The sequence below is a fragment of the Miniopterus natalensis genome, chromosome 8 (assembly GCF_054644295.1).
Source record: "Miniopterus natalensis isolate mMinNat1 chromosome 8, mMinNat1.hap1, whole genome shotgun sequence".
NCBI lineage: Eukaryota > Metazoa > Chordata > Mammalia > Chiroptera > Miniopteridae > Miniopterus > Miniopterus natalensis.
Genome location: NC_142088.1, coordinates 29,663,863 through 29,676,088, shown reverse-complemented (window position 1 = coordinate 29,676,088; position 12,226 = coordinate 29,663,863). Strand labels below are relative to the sequence as shown.

The following is a 12,226-nucleotide window of genomic DNA, read 5'->3' as shown; positions in this document are numbered from 1 at the left end:
AAAATTTATCTTTTTCCCCAGTATCATGGAGATATAGTAAGTAACTTACAGCATTCTACCTATTTTACTCTGATTAAATCTGGTGGTGTTTTGGTGGGGGGGGTTACTTAATAAATATGAGTAGCAAACATTTATTGGATAATTTCTAGTGCCAAAGCATTGTGCTAAGTGTTTTTCATGAATTTCTTTGTTTTATTAAAATGATTCTAAAGTTAGCTGAGTACTGTTGTCCCCATTTTATAGATGAGGAAGCAGTCACAGAAAGATGAAATAATCTGTCCAGTATCACAGCAAATGAGAGGTAGAATTGGATTTTAAACTCAGTGCAAATCGTAGAGTTTAAACCAGTTGAGCCTATGAAAAACAGAGCTGTAAGAGAAATGCTTCTATTTACTGCTGTGAGTTTCATAAAGGGTGGTAACTCTAGGAATTTATGGTTTGAGCATAGGCTTTGAAGCCCATGTCTGTAGCTGTAAAATGAGGGAAACCCAGTTGTGTGTAGTGGGGATTAAATGAGATTATATGTAATGTACAGAACATAGTCAGGAACTGGTACATGGTAAGTGTCTGAAAAATTAATAGCTGCTTTTATTGTTGCTTTCTAAGTCTTCTACTTGCTTACCAGAAAGTTCGATTTTTAGGCCTAAATAAGTTCTTAGGAGAAAAATGGAATGACTAAGAAAAAGTGAATGACTTAGATTAGGCTGTGTACATTTGTATAAAGTTCATTCTAGCTCAGTTAATGAGTCTTTTCTATACATTCCTCTAAGCCAAGTGTTCTTGATCACATGTAGTGGCCTAGAAAGGTAGCTATTTTCAATACTTTAAAAATGATAATTATGTATTAACCCACCATAAACCTACATGTGGCTATCTCAGGATGTCAAATTTGTTTGCTCTTTTCTCTATTTCTTTCATGGCTTTGAATTTAAAAAATAGCAAATTAATTGTTACTTAGTAAATAAATTTTGGTAGATGAAATATTTGAAAACATGAGGTCTGCAGTGGGGAAATAATTTTTTGAAAAGACTCTGATGGGGAAAAAATTTTTAAACCAATATCTTATTTCAAAAAAGATAAAATATTTTGTTGTTTTTACATCTTTTTCTGTTGTTATTGTAAGAACTTTGGTTTTTAATGCTTCACCCTTTAGTATAAATATATAGCTTATAAAAAAGGGGAGAAATGTTTTGGAAGTTAATGACAATTTCTGTGAGGAATCCTTTGGTAGTTTTCAGTAAAGTTACGAAAACCATGCTACCATGATATTTGAAGTTATAAATTTCATGTGGAACAACAAGCGGTAAAAAAAAAACCCAACACTTGAGAAAAGTAATAGATGGATTGGCACTAATATATATAAAGTATAAAACAGAAATAATTTTAAGTTGAAGTGCTGTCCAGGAGTAGAGCATCCCAAATAGTCTGTTTAATGTAAGAACTTAGTATGTATAGATATACTTAGCATTTATTACATGCTAAAGGCATTATCTCATTTACTTATCTCATTTGGTCCTTACAACAACCTTCATAGATAGGTTCTCCTATTTTTATTTTTCATGAGGAAACTAATGTTCAGGAAGGTTAAGTTATTCATTCTGGGTCCCATAGCTAGTAAGTGGTGGAATTGGAACATGAATGCAGGTCTTTCTAATTTCAAAGCTCCATTGCCTGTCGTATGAAATGGCACAAGTCAATGTGGAAGAATTCTTCAGAAATTCAGGTTGAGATTATTGGGTAGCACCTCAAAGAAAATTTACTTTGGATCTTTACCACATTACATTACAGTTAGTTAGTTAGTTAGTTGATCCTCACTCGACGATTTTTTTTCCATTGCTTTTCAGAGAGTGAAAAAGAGTGAGAGAGAGAGAGAAGCATTGATGTGAGGGGGAGAGACATCAGTTGGTTGCCTCCCACAACGCGCCCTGACTTGGGCTGGGGATTGAGCCTGCAACCGAGGTACCTGCCCTTGGCTGGCATTGAACCCGGGACCCTTCAGTCTGCAGGCCAGCACTCTAACCGCTGAGCCAACTGGCTAGGGCCCACGTTACATTTAACAGAATAAATTCCAGATGGGTTGGAGAGTTAACTTTAAAAAAACAACAAAAGAAAGGCTTAGAAAAACTAGAGGGTAGATTTGAATACTTATCAAATCTCTGAAGCAGAATGCTTTTCTAAATTTTATAGCAATAGAAGAAGTCACAAAATAAAATACAATTATATGGAACTACAGTATGTAAAATTTAAAATTTTTTCTTGAATAGCAAAACAAAAATATAAATTGGCAAAAATTAAGAAAACACCACCACCACCCAGTGCTGGCCACAGCTGTCATATATTGCTTATGGTATGACAAACCAGTTAAAGTCCCTTGTAGAAATTATGTGAAAGACAGAAAAATGTTCATCTCTGTGCAGTAATTCTACTTCTGGGAACCTCTTTTATCGGATAACCTAAACTATGTGAAACGCTATTTCCATGGAAATATTTTTGCAGTGTTTTTCAAACCAAAAATAAGGAAGTGAATCTAAATGTTCAATATGAGGGTAGTGGTTAAATAGGCAAATCACTAGATGAAATGTTATTATAACCATCATTATCATTGATCATGAATTCTGCCTTCCACTGTAAAGCAATTTGGATGTATAAATCTTTTTACCTTTTTCATTTATGTTTTTATTGAGGTTATGACCGTAGAATAAGGTAGTTTTACCATAAAAGACTGCAATGAAATATTGTACATTAAAATCTTACTTAAGGTGGTTGTCTTTGCTTTATTTTCTAAGTTTTTGATCTTATGTTTATTTTACTTAACTGATTTGCAGGATGGGTTTCCGGATTTCCAGGATTCTGTGCAAACCCTCTTCCAGCAGGCTAAAGCTAAGAGTGAAGAACTTGCTGCTCTTAATTCACAGGTAATGTAAACCACCAGTTAGTATTTCATAATAGTATCTGTGGGTTGGAAAATAAATGGCTGCTTCAACTAGCCTCATTTTTAAACATCCAAGGACTGAATTTATTTCTGGTTCTTAAAATGTTGTCTGATCCACAGCTGTATCAACAAGATAGCAATAACAACTTGGTTTGCTTTGGTTTATGAGCAGAGTCTGATACAGTGATATTTTACTCTTTGTAGTTTTGTAAGATAGATTCTCTACCTAAGAAAACTCAAAAGAAGTCATTTGATACCAGGAAAACAATCATGTTGACTATGTGTGCAGAATACAATTCTGAGATAAAATAGTACTAGTTTTCAATAAAATATTAATAGTTGACTTTGTAGGTTTTGTAAAATCATTTCAATTACTGTATAATAAAAATTGTTATATTAATATGTTACTTTCAGGCACTTTTGCTATTATTTCATTGTGTACACTGAAATTAACATTTTAAAAAGTCATTTCTGCAAACATCACCCTTTTGAAAGCACTGTAAGTTTTATTCCTGTTGATCTTCCCCCTAGTGACTGCTTTTGGTCAAATTTACTAGTGCCAAGTTTTGTTTTTTCATGTTAAGAGGATGAAAAATACATTTCCCACTCAGAAGTCTTACTGACATTTTCTCTGTTAATTAGTAACAAGTTAGAATGAATTGAAGTCATGGTTTCTTTTGATCTGGTTTATGAGCATTCAGAAAAATAGTATAAGCTTTTATCCTATTCTATGAATTAATATATTTCACCTTCTTATTTTTACTATTGTGAATCAGGATTGTTTGTAAATTATTTTATATAGCAGCTTCCTTATATTATTATTTTATATAGCATGGTAATGATTCATATCTACATCTTGACTATCTACTCTTTGGCAAATATCACCAATACACTGCTTTGAATATCACATATAAGTAATTTAGAGCAGTACATAGAGAAGGAACTTATAAAACACACGCAGAGATAAATATATAGTTTAGCCAACTTATTGTGTATTTTAAAACACATCTTTTTATGATTGGTTGGAAAATACTGCCATTTCATTCCATGATGAAGGTGAAGATTCTAGTTGGCACTGATTTTTTCTGCATAATTTGCATTGTTTAATTTTAGTGGGAGGTGTGTTTGTCTTCTTTTTCTAGACAGCTATTTTACACTTTTTCTCCCCCCAGATACTGTCATCATACCAGAGTCTGTGTAGAGCCAAATCCTAAAATAAAAACGCCAAGATTTCACTCTATGTGTTAGAAGCAGCTTATAGCAGATGTTGCTGTTGCACTGTGGTTCCTTTTTCAAAAAAATCTTTCAAAGGACTCAGTACTTTGGAAAACAAAGCTAAGGTTATTTTGCTTTTGAGCTGAAATGGAATTCTCTCCATGGGATTGAGCAAAAATATGTTTTTCTTTTGCATAAAATCCAACATTTTATGTTTTAACATGATACAGATATCCATGCATATTTATGGAACATGTATACCACATGAAGTGTGAACTAATTTTAACGAATCCTAAATATATTTGCTAGAGTCTGAAATTGGCATCTTTAAACCATTAAAAAAAATCTAGAATGTTTTAGTTACTGATTTTATTTTTGCTTTACTTACTCGCAGCCTGAAAAGGTGATGACAAAGCAGATGGAGTTCCTTTGCACCCAAGCTGGCTATGAGAGACTGCAGCATGCTGAAAGAAGACTGTCCACAGGACTTTACAGGCAAAGCTCAGAAGAGCACAGCCCTAATGGCTTGACTTCTGATAACTCTGATGGACAAGGTACATTTCTTAGAAAGATCTATACCTTTAGAGCCAACTGTTATGTGTACTTCAAAGAGAAACAAAAATTTGCTGACTTTTAAATCTTGATATTTTTAAGAGATTATCTTACAGGTTCTTATCAAAATTAATTTTCAAATTGTTCCTTTTTTAAAAAGGAAGGAGTTCACCCTGCAAATTTAATTTTTAAAGTTGTTTTTTTTTTAACCTTATCATACCTAAATAACAGCTGGCACATACAGTTGATAATGTATTTTGTAAAGGGTGGGTGGGAATAGGAGATGTACATAGTGCAGTTGTTCCTGGGTATCCAGGGGGGGATTGGTTTCAGGATCCGTTGAAGGTACCAAAATCTGGATGCTCAAGTCCCTAATATCAAACAGTGTAGTATTTGCATATAACCTATGCACATCCTTCCATATACTTTAAATCATCTCTAGATTGCTTATAATACTTAATATAATGTAAATGCTATAAAATGGTTGTCAAGCTCCATTGTTTAGGGAATGATGACAAGATAAAAGGTTTGCACATGTTCCGTATAGATGCATCCATTGTAGGCCTAACTACATACTACATGTCAGCAACAGCATAACCTTTTTCTCCCAAATATTTTTGATCTGCAGTTGGTTTGTGGATGCGGAACCTATGGATACAGAAGGCTGATTGTACTGATCATTTTTCTCAAAGAAACAGATTCCATGGGAGATCTTTATCAGTCTTTAAAAGAAGAAAACTTCCTATTTTTTAGGCTTCAAAAACAGATTTGACTGTGAAATTTATGACATTTGGTTCCTAAGAGAATGTGGTGACTGCTTCCTAAAGTATTATGACAGCACAGAGGCTTGAAGAATCAGTATGAGAATGGAGAGGCTTGAAGACGTTTTATCTACTCTCAGGCTTCACGTTGTCCTCCAGTCCCTTTGAAAATATTTTGTGTGGTGTGTCCTTTGGAAATTGTTCTCTTAAACTCTTAGATTTAGAAAGCTAGGACTTAGGAGTATTTTTACCATTTTTACCTTTTTTTTTTCTTCTTATTCACACATGAAGAAAATTTCAAGTCACTGTCATTCACTCATTCAACAGAAATTGTTTTAGTATCTCCTGTGTGCCAGGCACGCATTTTGGCACTGAAGGTGCCGCAGGGAACTAGACCAAGTCCTGCTCAGGCGGAGCTTGTGCTCTAGTGGAGGGAGATGTGCAGTGTCTGAGTGTAGAAATATATCCTCTGCTTCCAGCTAGTGATAAGTGTTTCAACAAAAACAGTAATTTGGTAGGACCCTCTTTTTTATATATTATTGTTATACTTTTCTAGAGAGAGGTTACTATTGTAAAAAAATTAATGACATTTCTTTCTAAGTAAGAATACCATGTGAAGCACTCTCTAAGCAGATGAGAGTAGTAGAGGAGAGCACTCTTCCTCTTTTCAATGTTACTGAAACTTTTGTGGAGGTCTTGTTTAACTTCTTCAGTCATCCTTGACAGTTAAGACTTCAGAGTTAAGAAGCAAAAGCATTAATGAAAGATTTTGATGACTAATTTGTGACACCAGGATAATTCAGTGTGGGGTGGCAATTTGCTAAGTGTGATGGATTTAGGTTTATGGCAGAATATGCTTTGGTGTATAAAGCATTTTTACCTTATCTATTTTCATGGATTTGAGATAGGTTTTGCTGTTGTTACTGTTTTTAATAATAGGCAATTGGCTTGAAGCCACTTCTGTCTCTCTAGTATTTGTTATTATGTGGTTAATGACATGCCTTGGCAAAGTGGTTGCACTAGTAAGAAAATGCCGTACAGAGGGGATGTATATTACATGCCAAAGTGGGAGTGCTTACTTGAAATCTCAGTCTTTTGTTTAGTTCATGTTTAGCTCTTAAAAATGTCCTGACGGAATTGTAAACCTTAGGACTAGTATGAATTACCATTTTCCTCCCATATTATTTCATAAAATATTTCTCCAACTATTACTTAAATTCTTCTGTGCCTGTTGACTTAACTCCTTTCCTAAGGAGTGTTGAGACAATTTGTGGAAATTATTTTTAAGAAAAACCATGATGTGTTTTTAATATTATTCACATTGCTTTTTCCCCCCTCTTTTCATTAGGAGAAAGACCTTTGAATCTCCGAATGCCTAATTTACAGAACAGACAACCCCATCATTTTGTGGTGGATGGGGAGCTGAATAGACTTTACTCCGGTGAGGCAAAGTCCCACTCATCAGGTGAGAATGTGGGATATGATTAGAGAGAGAAAACTTTGGACAAAGCATCTTTAAATTCTATTCTGCCTCCCAGTGTCCCTCAAAAAAAGTCGTTACTAACAGTGTTACTAGTCAGTTTTTCTCCCCTGGGAAATAATGGATTGCCGTAATGATAGCAGTCTTTTTGAGAACGTTGGCATTCCAGAGAGCTGACGGGAAAAACTCAGGAAGGTTGAGATTATTTTAATTAGCTGTTACATGAATGAGGACTTTTATATAAAATTTTATACCAAATAATAGATGACTGGTTTGAGTTATGTAACTTTCTAGCCTTTCGTAGTATGAAATTGATAGATTACATGTTTGCTCTCATGCTGAGAAAACCTTGTGTATCAGAATCTAAACTTTTCTTGCAGATACATTTTGGAGATGATATTCATAGTTCAGAAGTAAACTGAACTCCATAAAAGGATAAGCTGTTCCTTATTATAGTTAGATGTTTACATATTTTACCCAAGTAAAGTGAGTTAGACAAAGTTAAGTTGTTAGAGACCAAGAGCATTTGAAGAATCTGGTACCATTCAGTCTTTGAGTTAAAGGTGACATTAGGAGTCACTTGAAGTCAGTTGCTTCATCTGTAAAATAGAAATAATTTCACCTTCAAAGAGTAGTTATGAGGGTTAGACAAGATAGTGTATATGAATTGCCTGCTTAATGGGAATTCAATAAATGGTAGCTACTATTTTTATTACTCTTCTTTGCTGAATTTAAAATCCACTTCTGTATAGGGAGGGTAAATTCATAAATTGAACTGCCTAATTTCAGATAAGCTATTAGTATTGGTTACCTTTCCAGAATTCTTTCCAAGTGTGTGTGTGTGTATATGTATCCCCCAGTATTAGTACTTCACATAAATATTACGTTTTATTTTCATTCTGTAGTGTTTGTGTGAGACTGAAAAAGCTATACACACATATCTCCAAGGAATGATTCCTTATGAAAGTAGAGTTTTCATTCTTTTATTCCTGTTTCTCCCACCTTAATGTTTCATAGCTAGAGAAACTTTTAAAAATAGTTCCATGTTTAAACGTGGAAAATGTTTTTCTTTTTCTTTTTGTTATTGATAGTAAATATTTTGGCTAGTAATTTTGTTTTATAAGAGTGAGCAATTTTATTTATATATTTTACTTATCACATTGGACCAAGAATTAAGTGAAAATCAATGTTCTGTATGCTAAGTGCTTTATGTGCATTTGATGATTTAACTCACACCACCCTATAGAGATACTGTCCCCAGTTTATAGATGAAGACACTACGGCTTAGAGAGATGTATAGTTGCCCAGAGATGGATACAGCTAGGAATTGGCAGAGATGGAATATAAATACAGAATCCAATCTCTTAACCACAACTCTATAAACATAAAAATTTTATATGGAATTATAGAATTATGATAATTGATTTTGTTTGCTGTGGGGTTTGTTTTATGAGTTTGTTTGAGTTTGTTTTTTGTGATCCACTGATTTAAAGTATCAATAAACTTTATGTTCCCATTTGTATGCAGAGAGCCTTGGGATTTTGAAAGACTACCCTCACTCAGCTTTTACTTTAGAAAAGAAAGTCATCAAAACAGAGCCTGAAGATTCAAGATAGCTGTGATTTTTCCCACTGTTCTCTGGAAATGGCATCAGTTTTAAGGATAATGCTCCATCATAGAAATAAGCCTTAATAACCAGTGTTGCCTCATTCAGCTCAAACAGATTTCATAGCCAAAGCATAAGGACTAATACAGTAGTCTGTGGAAACCAGGAGGACAAAACAACAGCCACAAAAGAAATTGAAAGAATGTTGTAACAGAAATATAGATCCACTCACATTCCTGTGTAAGCTGTTTCATGTGGGAAGGCTTACAAATTAATATTGTAAGCATTTATTTAAGAATGTACAATGTATTTGTGTAATTTATAGAAGTAAAATCTAGATGTTGAGACCTGTTTGGTCCAGTAGATATGGATACAGTTTTTTTACTTGAAATTTCATTGTCTACTTTAAGTGTATTTAGCATAAATATTATTATATGTCAGAAATTAGAATCTTTGCAGTCAGAAAAAAAGAAAGTTTAAGTAATGTAGTTATTGGCAGGGTTGCAGTGACTTTGGAGAAATGGAATTTAGCAAACACTCAGTTTAAACCAAGAAAAATATTGTGGATTTAATATTTGATGAAACTGATTTTGTTTAATAGGAAATGTGTCACTTATAGTAGGAAAATGTCATTTTGCTAGCTTAATCAGGCATATATACACAATAAATACTGGAGTAAAGTTAAAAAGATGAGAAAATACAGTAGGAAATCTTTCTTAACCTAGTTGACCCAGATTGCATTATATGATAGCTACTTAATATATAACAAAAATAGGGAACTATTACTTGGACAGAGAACTTGAAACAAGTGGACCGATGTGTAAAAGCCATGATTTAAACATGCTATTTCTGAATGTGTTAAATAGATTAAGGCATAGTAAGTTAACCCTAAATGTGATAAGGATGGTGACTGGTAACAAAGGCTGTAATATATAATAAAGTAAATACCGTTTTATATCCAGAACTTCTGTACGTACTGGAGTCAGAGAAACTAGATAGCTCTTCCTAGGGTGTGTCCCACCCAAACCTTCACAAGTGTGGACAATCACTACATCCACATTTGCAGGCATATTTCTATGGCGGTTTAGTTGACACATATTCATTATTTATTTTATTATTTCATTTTTGTACACCTTTCAGGTTTGTGAATGCAGTTTTTTTCTTAAAACTCATTTTCACTTGAAAGTATGTTTCAGTTCCCCCTATTTAATTAATGGGCTGTGTGCATATGTATGGGGGTGTGCTTAAATGTTAATAATGTACTTGCATACTTAATAAGAATTTCACATTGGAATCCATAGTAAGAAAACAAATACTACTATTGCCAATTTGATTTTTCTGTTGGCTTGAGAGGAGAAGATATTGACAGCTTTACCGACTTCCTCCAGATTCATCTAAACCCAGATATTGCTGAGAAGAGCATATTGACTTGGAATATGCGGATTTTTGTTTTCAGTTCTGCTCTAGGTCATAACCGTGTAAAAAATATTAAGTCATACTCTGTTATACTAGAATTCATCAGCCAAATGTTAGATGAAATGTCTGCACTGTAGTTCTGGTCACTGTCACATGTATAGTTGCTTTTTCATTTTGATTGTCCACTAGCTTTACAGTAGAAACACCAGTAAGCAACTTCTATACTATTAAAAGGCTTTTTCCCTTCCTAAATGTTTTAATTATACCATAGTGTTCTGCCCACTGAAGAAGCTTTTTATGGACCTTGCAACTCCGTTGCTAGCTTGAGGTTGATTATTGTGGTTGTATTGTTCACTGTGTGTAGAAATAGTATGAGTACGATTTAAATAGATTATTCAGTTTTTAATATTAGCCATAGAACTGGTTAGTATCTCAGTAGTTTCATGAAACGTTTCCTGTATTCTAATCTATTTTGAGAAATTCTGTGGGTTTTTTTTAAATTGTGTCTTACAGTTCAAGTTTGTAGATTTTAATAAGCAACAATTTTTAAAGATGCTGTAACCTTCCAACTAATATTTATCCATCTTTCATGGCCAAAAAAACTGCATCTTTAAATCCACAAATAATTTCCTTAAGTATCAGACTTTTCTGGTCTTTCAAGCTTAGTGATAAGAGGGAAGCACAAGAAAAATTTCAGTAGAATACAGTTTTTATTTTGTAAACACTAATGTATTAAATTTGCTATACATTGAAGCAAATAATATATATTTTTATTTGAATTGTATATATGAATTGGATGTTACAACAGTTCGTTTTTTTTTTCATTGTGTTAGAGGTATTTTCACTGAACAAGGTCAATTGGTTACCTCAGTATTACAGCCAATAGTCCAAGGGACCATTTCTCCCTCAGTCTGTGTTGTATTTTATTGTGTGAAGTCTGCGTTTCTGTGACTCTTAAAGCTGTTGGTGAGGTGGGACGAGTGCACTTGCTTCCTGTGGCAATAAAGATTTTGTGCCTCACACATTTATGTTTATAGAACTTTCTGCATAGCACTTTCCATGGTAGGTGATGTTAGCTACTCTGCCTCCCTCTCTGAGTACTTGGTCTGGACTTGGGAATTAGGGCCCAGGGGCTTGTATCTTAAGTCAAGACTAAATATTGTCAGCAAACTTCATTTCTAGAAAGTTATTTGACCAACAGGTACTCAGTTGACTCTGGTCTATAAGAAAGAATTTGGTTCTCACAAGTTTACAAAGACATTTAAAAAACTATACTATATTTAACCAACTAAGTATTTAATAAATAAAAGGAACATTAGGATTTAACATTTATAATATATTAATATTTAAAGTGCTACTGTGTCTTGGCTCCAGTATTACAGGTGAATTATATGAAATTGAACTAACCTGTGGTAGAAAACTGGCAAAAGCTTTGCAAGGAAATTTTAACTCATGAGTTTAGTAGATTAAGGAAGAGCTTCTATGTATCAAGCACTGTGCTAGGTGCTGTGATGAGGGTGGAGGCCACAGAAGAAATATAAGACATGATCCTTGTCCTTTGGGAACGCAGTACCTGGTTGAATTTTAACTAATGCCACTCATATAAAAATACAAGTTTTTGTGTGTTACAGACGGGATGAATAAGGAGCTGACATGTATGTGCATCCGATGTTTCTAGGCACTTGACAGGTGAAAGAAAGCACATGTAGTGAGTGAGACTCACAAGAGATCAGCCAGGACTGCAGCAGTTACCAGAAAGCTGTAGGATATGACACAAAGCCATAGTGGTCGTGCATTTCACTCTGAGGCCACTTAAAAAAAGAAAATCATTACCATTTTATTTCAAAGCCAAATGCCAGTTAGATGATCTTACCAGGATGATAATTCTTTTGACAGTCCCACTGAACCTGCCAAAAGACAGGAGAAAAAATGGGCTTTTTCCTGTCCTTAATTAGTAAAACCACTTGGGTAAAAGCTTTAGAATTTGGTGATTATGAGGCTACTAGCACCTAGTGTACCTTTACAATTATAGTTGATGGTATTTAAGACTTAAAACCTAAATAAGCATGCATGGAATTTCCTAACACATCGTTTGCTAGTTGGCTACTCAAGTGTTATTGGCACACAATACCCATTTGCTTACTGAGTCTTCAAAAGAAAATGAACCAAGGTATTAACCTTATGAAACTAGGAGGTCTGTCTCTTATGGGAAATGAATTCAGTTAGTAAATAGCTGAAGTTAGAACTGAGCAAATGCTCTGTGT

The 12,226-nt window shown here is 34.0% G+C and overlaps 1 protein-coding gene across 1 annotated transcript in view; it reads left to right on the top strand.

The window, feature by feature from the left end:
• Positions 1-10,986, top strand: part of NAB1 (NGFI-A binding protein 1) — a 31,830-nt gene extending 20,844 nt beyond the window's left edge. Inside the window, exons 4-7 of the mRNA XM_016216787.2 lie at positions 2,826-2,915; positions 4,542-4,701; positions 6,809-6,925; positions 8,468-10,986. Coding sequence (XP_016072273.2) covers positions 2,826-2,915; positions 4,542-4,701; positions 6,809-6,925; positions 8,468-8,556 — 456 coding nt within the window. The 3' untranslated portion in view covers positions 8,557-10,986. The remainder of the gene's footprint in view (positions 1-2,825; positions 2,916-4,541; positions 4,702-6,808; positions 6,926-8,467) is intronic.
• The last annotated feature ends 1,240 nt before the right edge of the window (positions 10,987-12,226 follow it).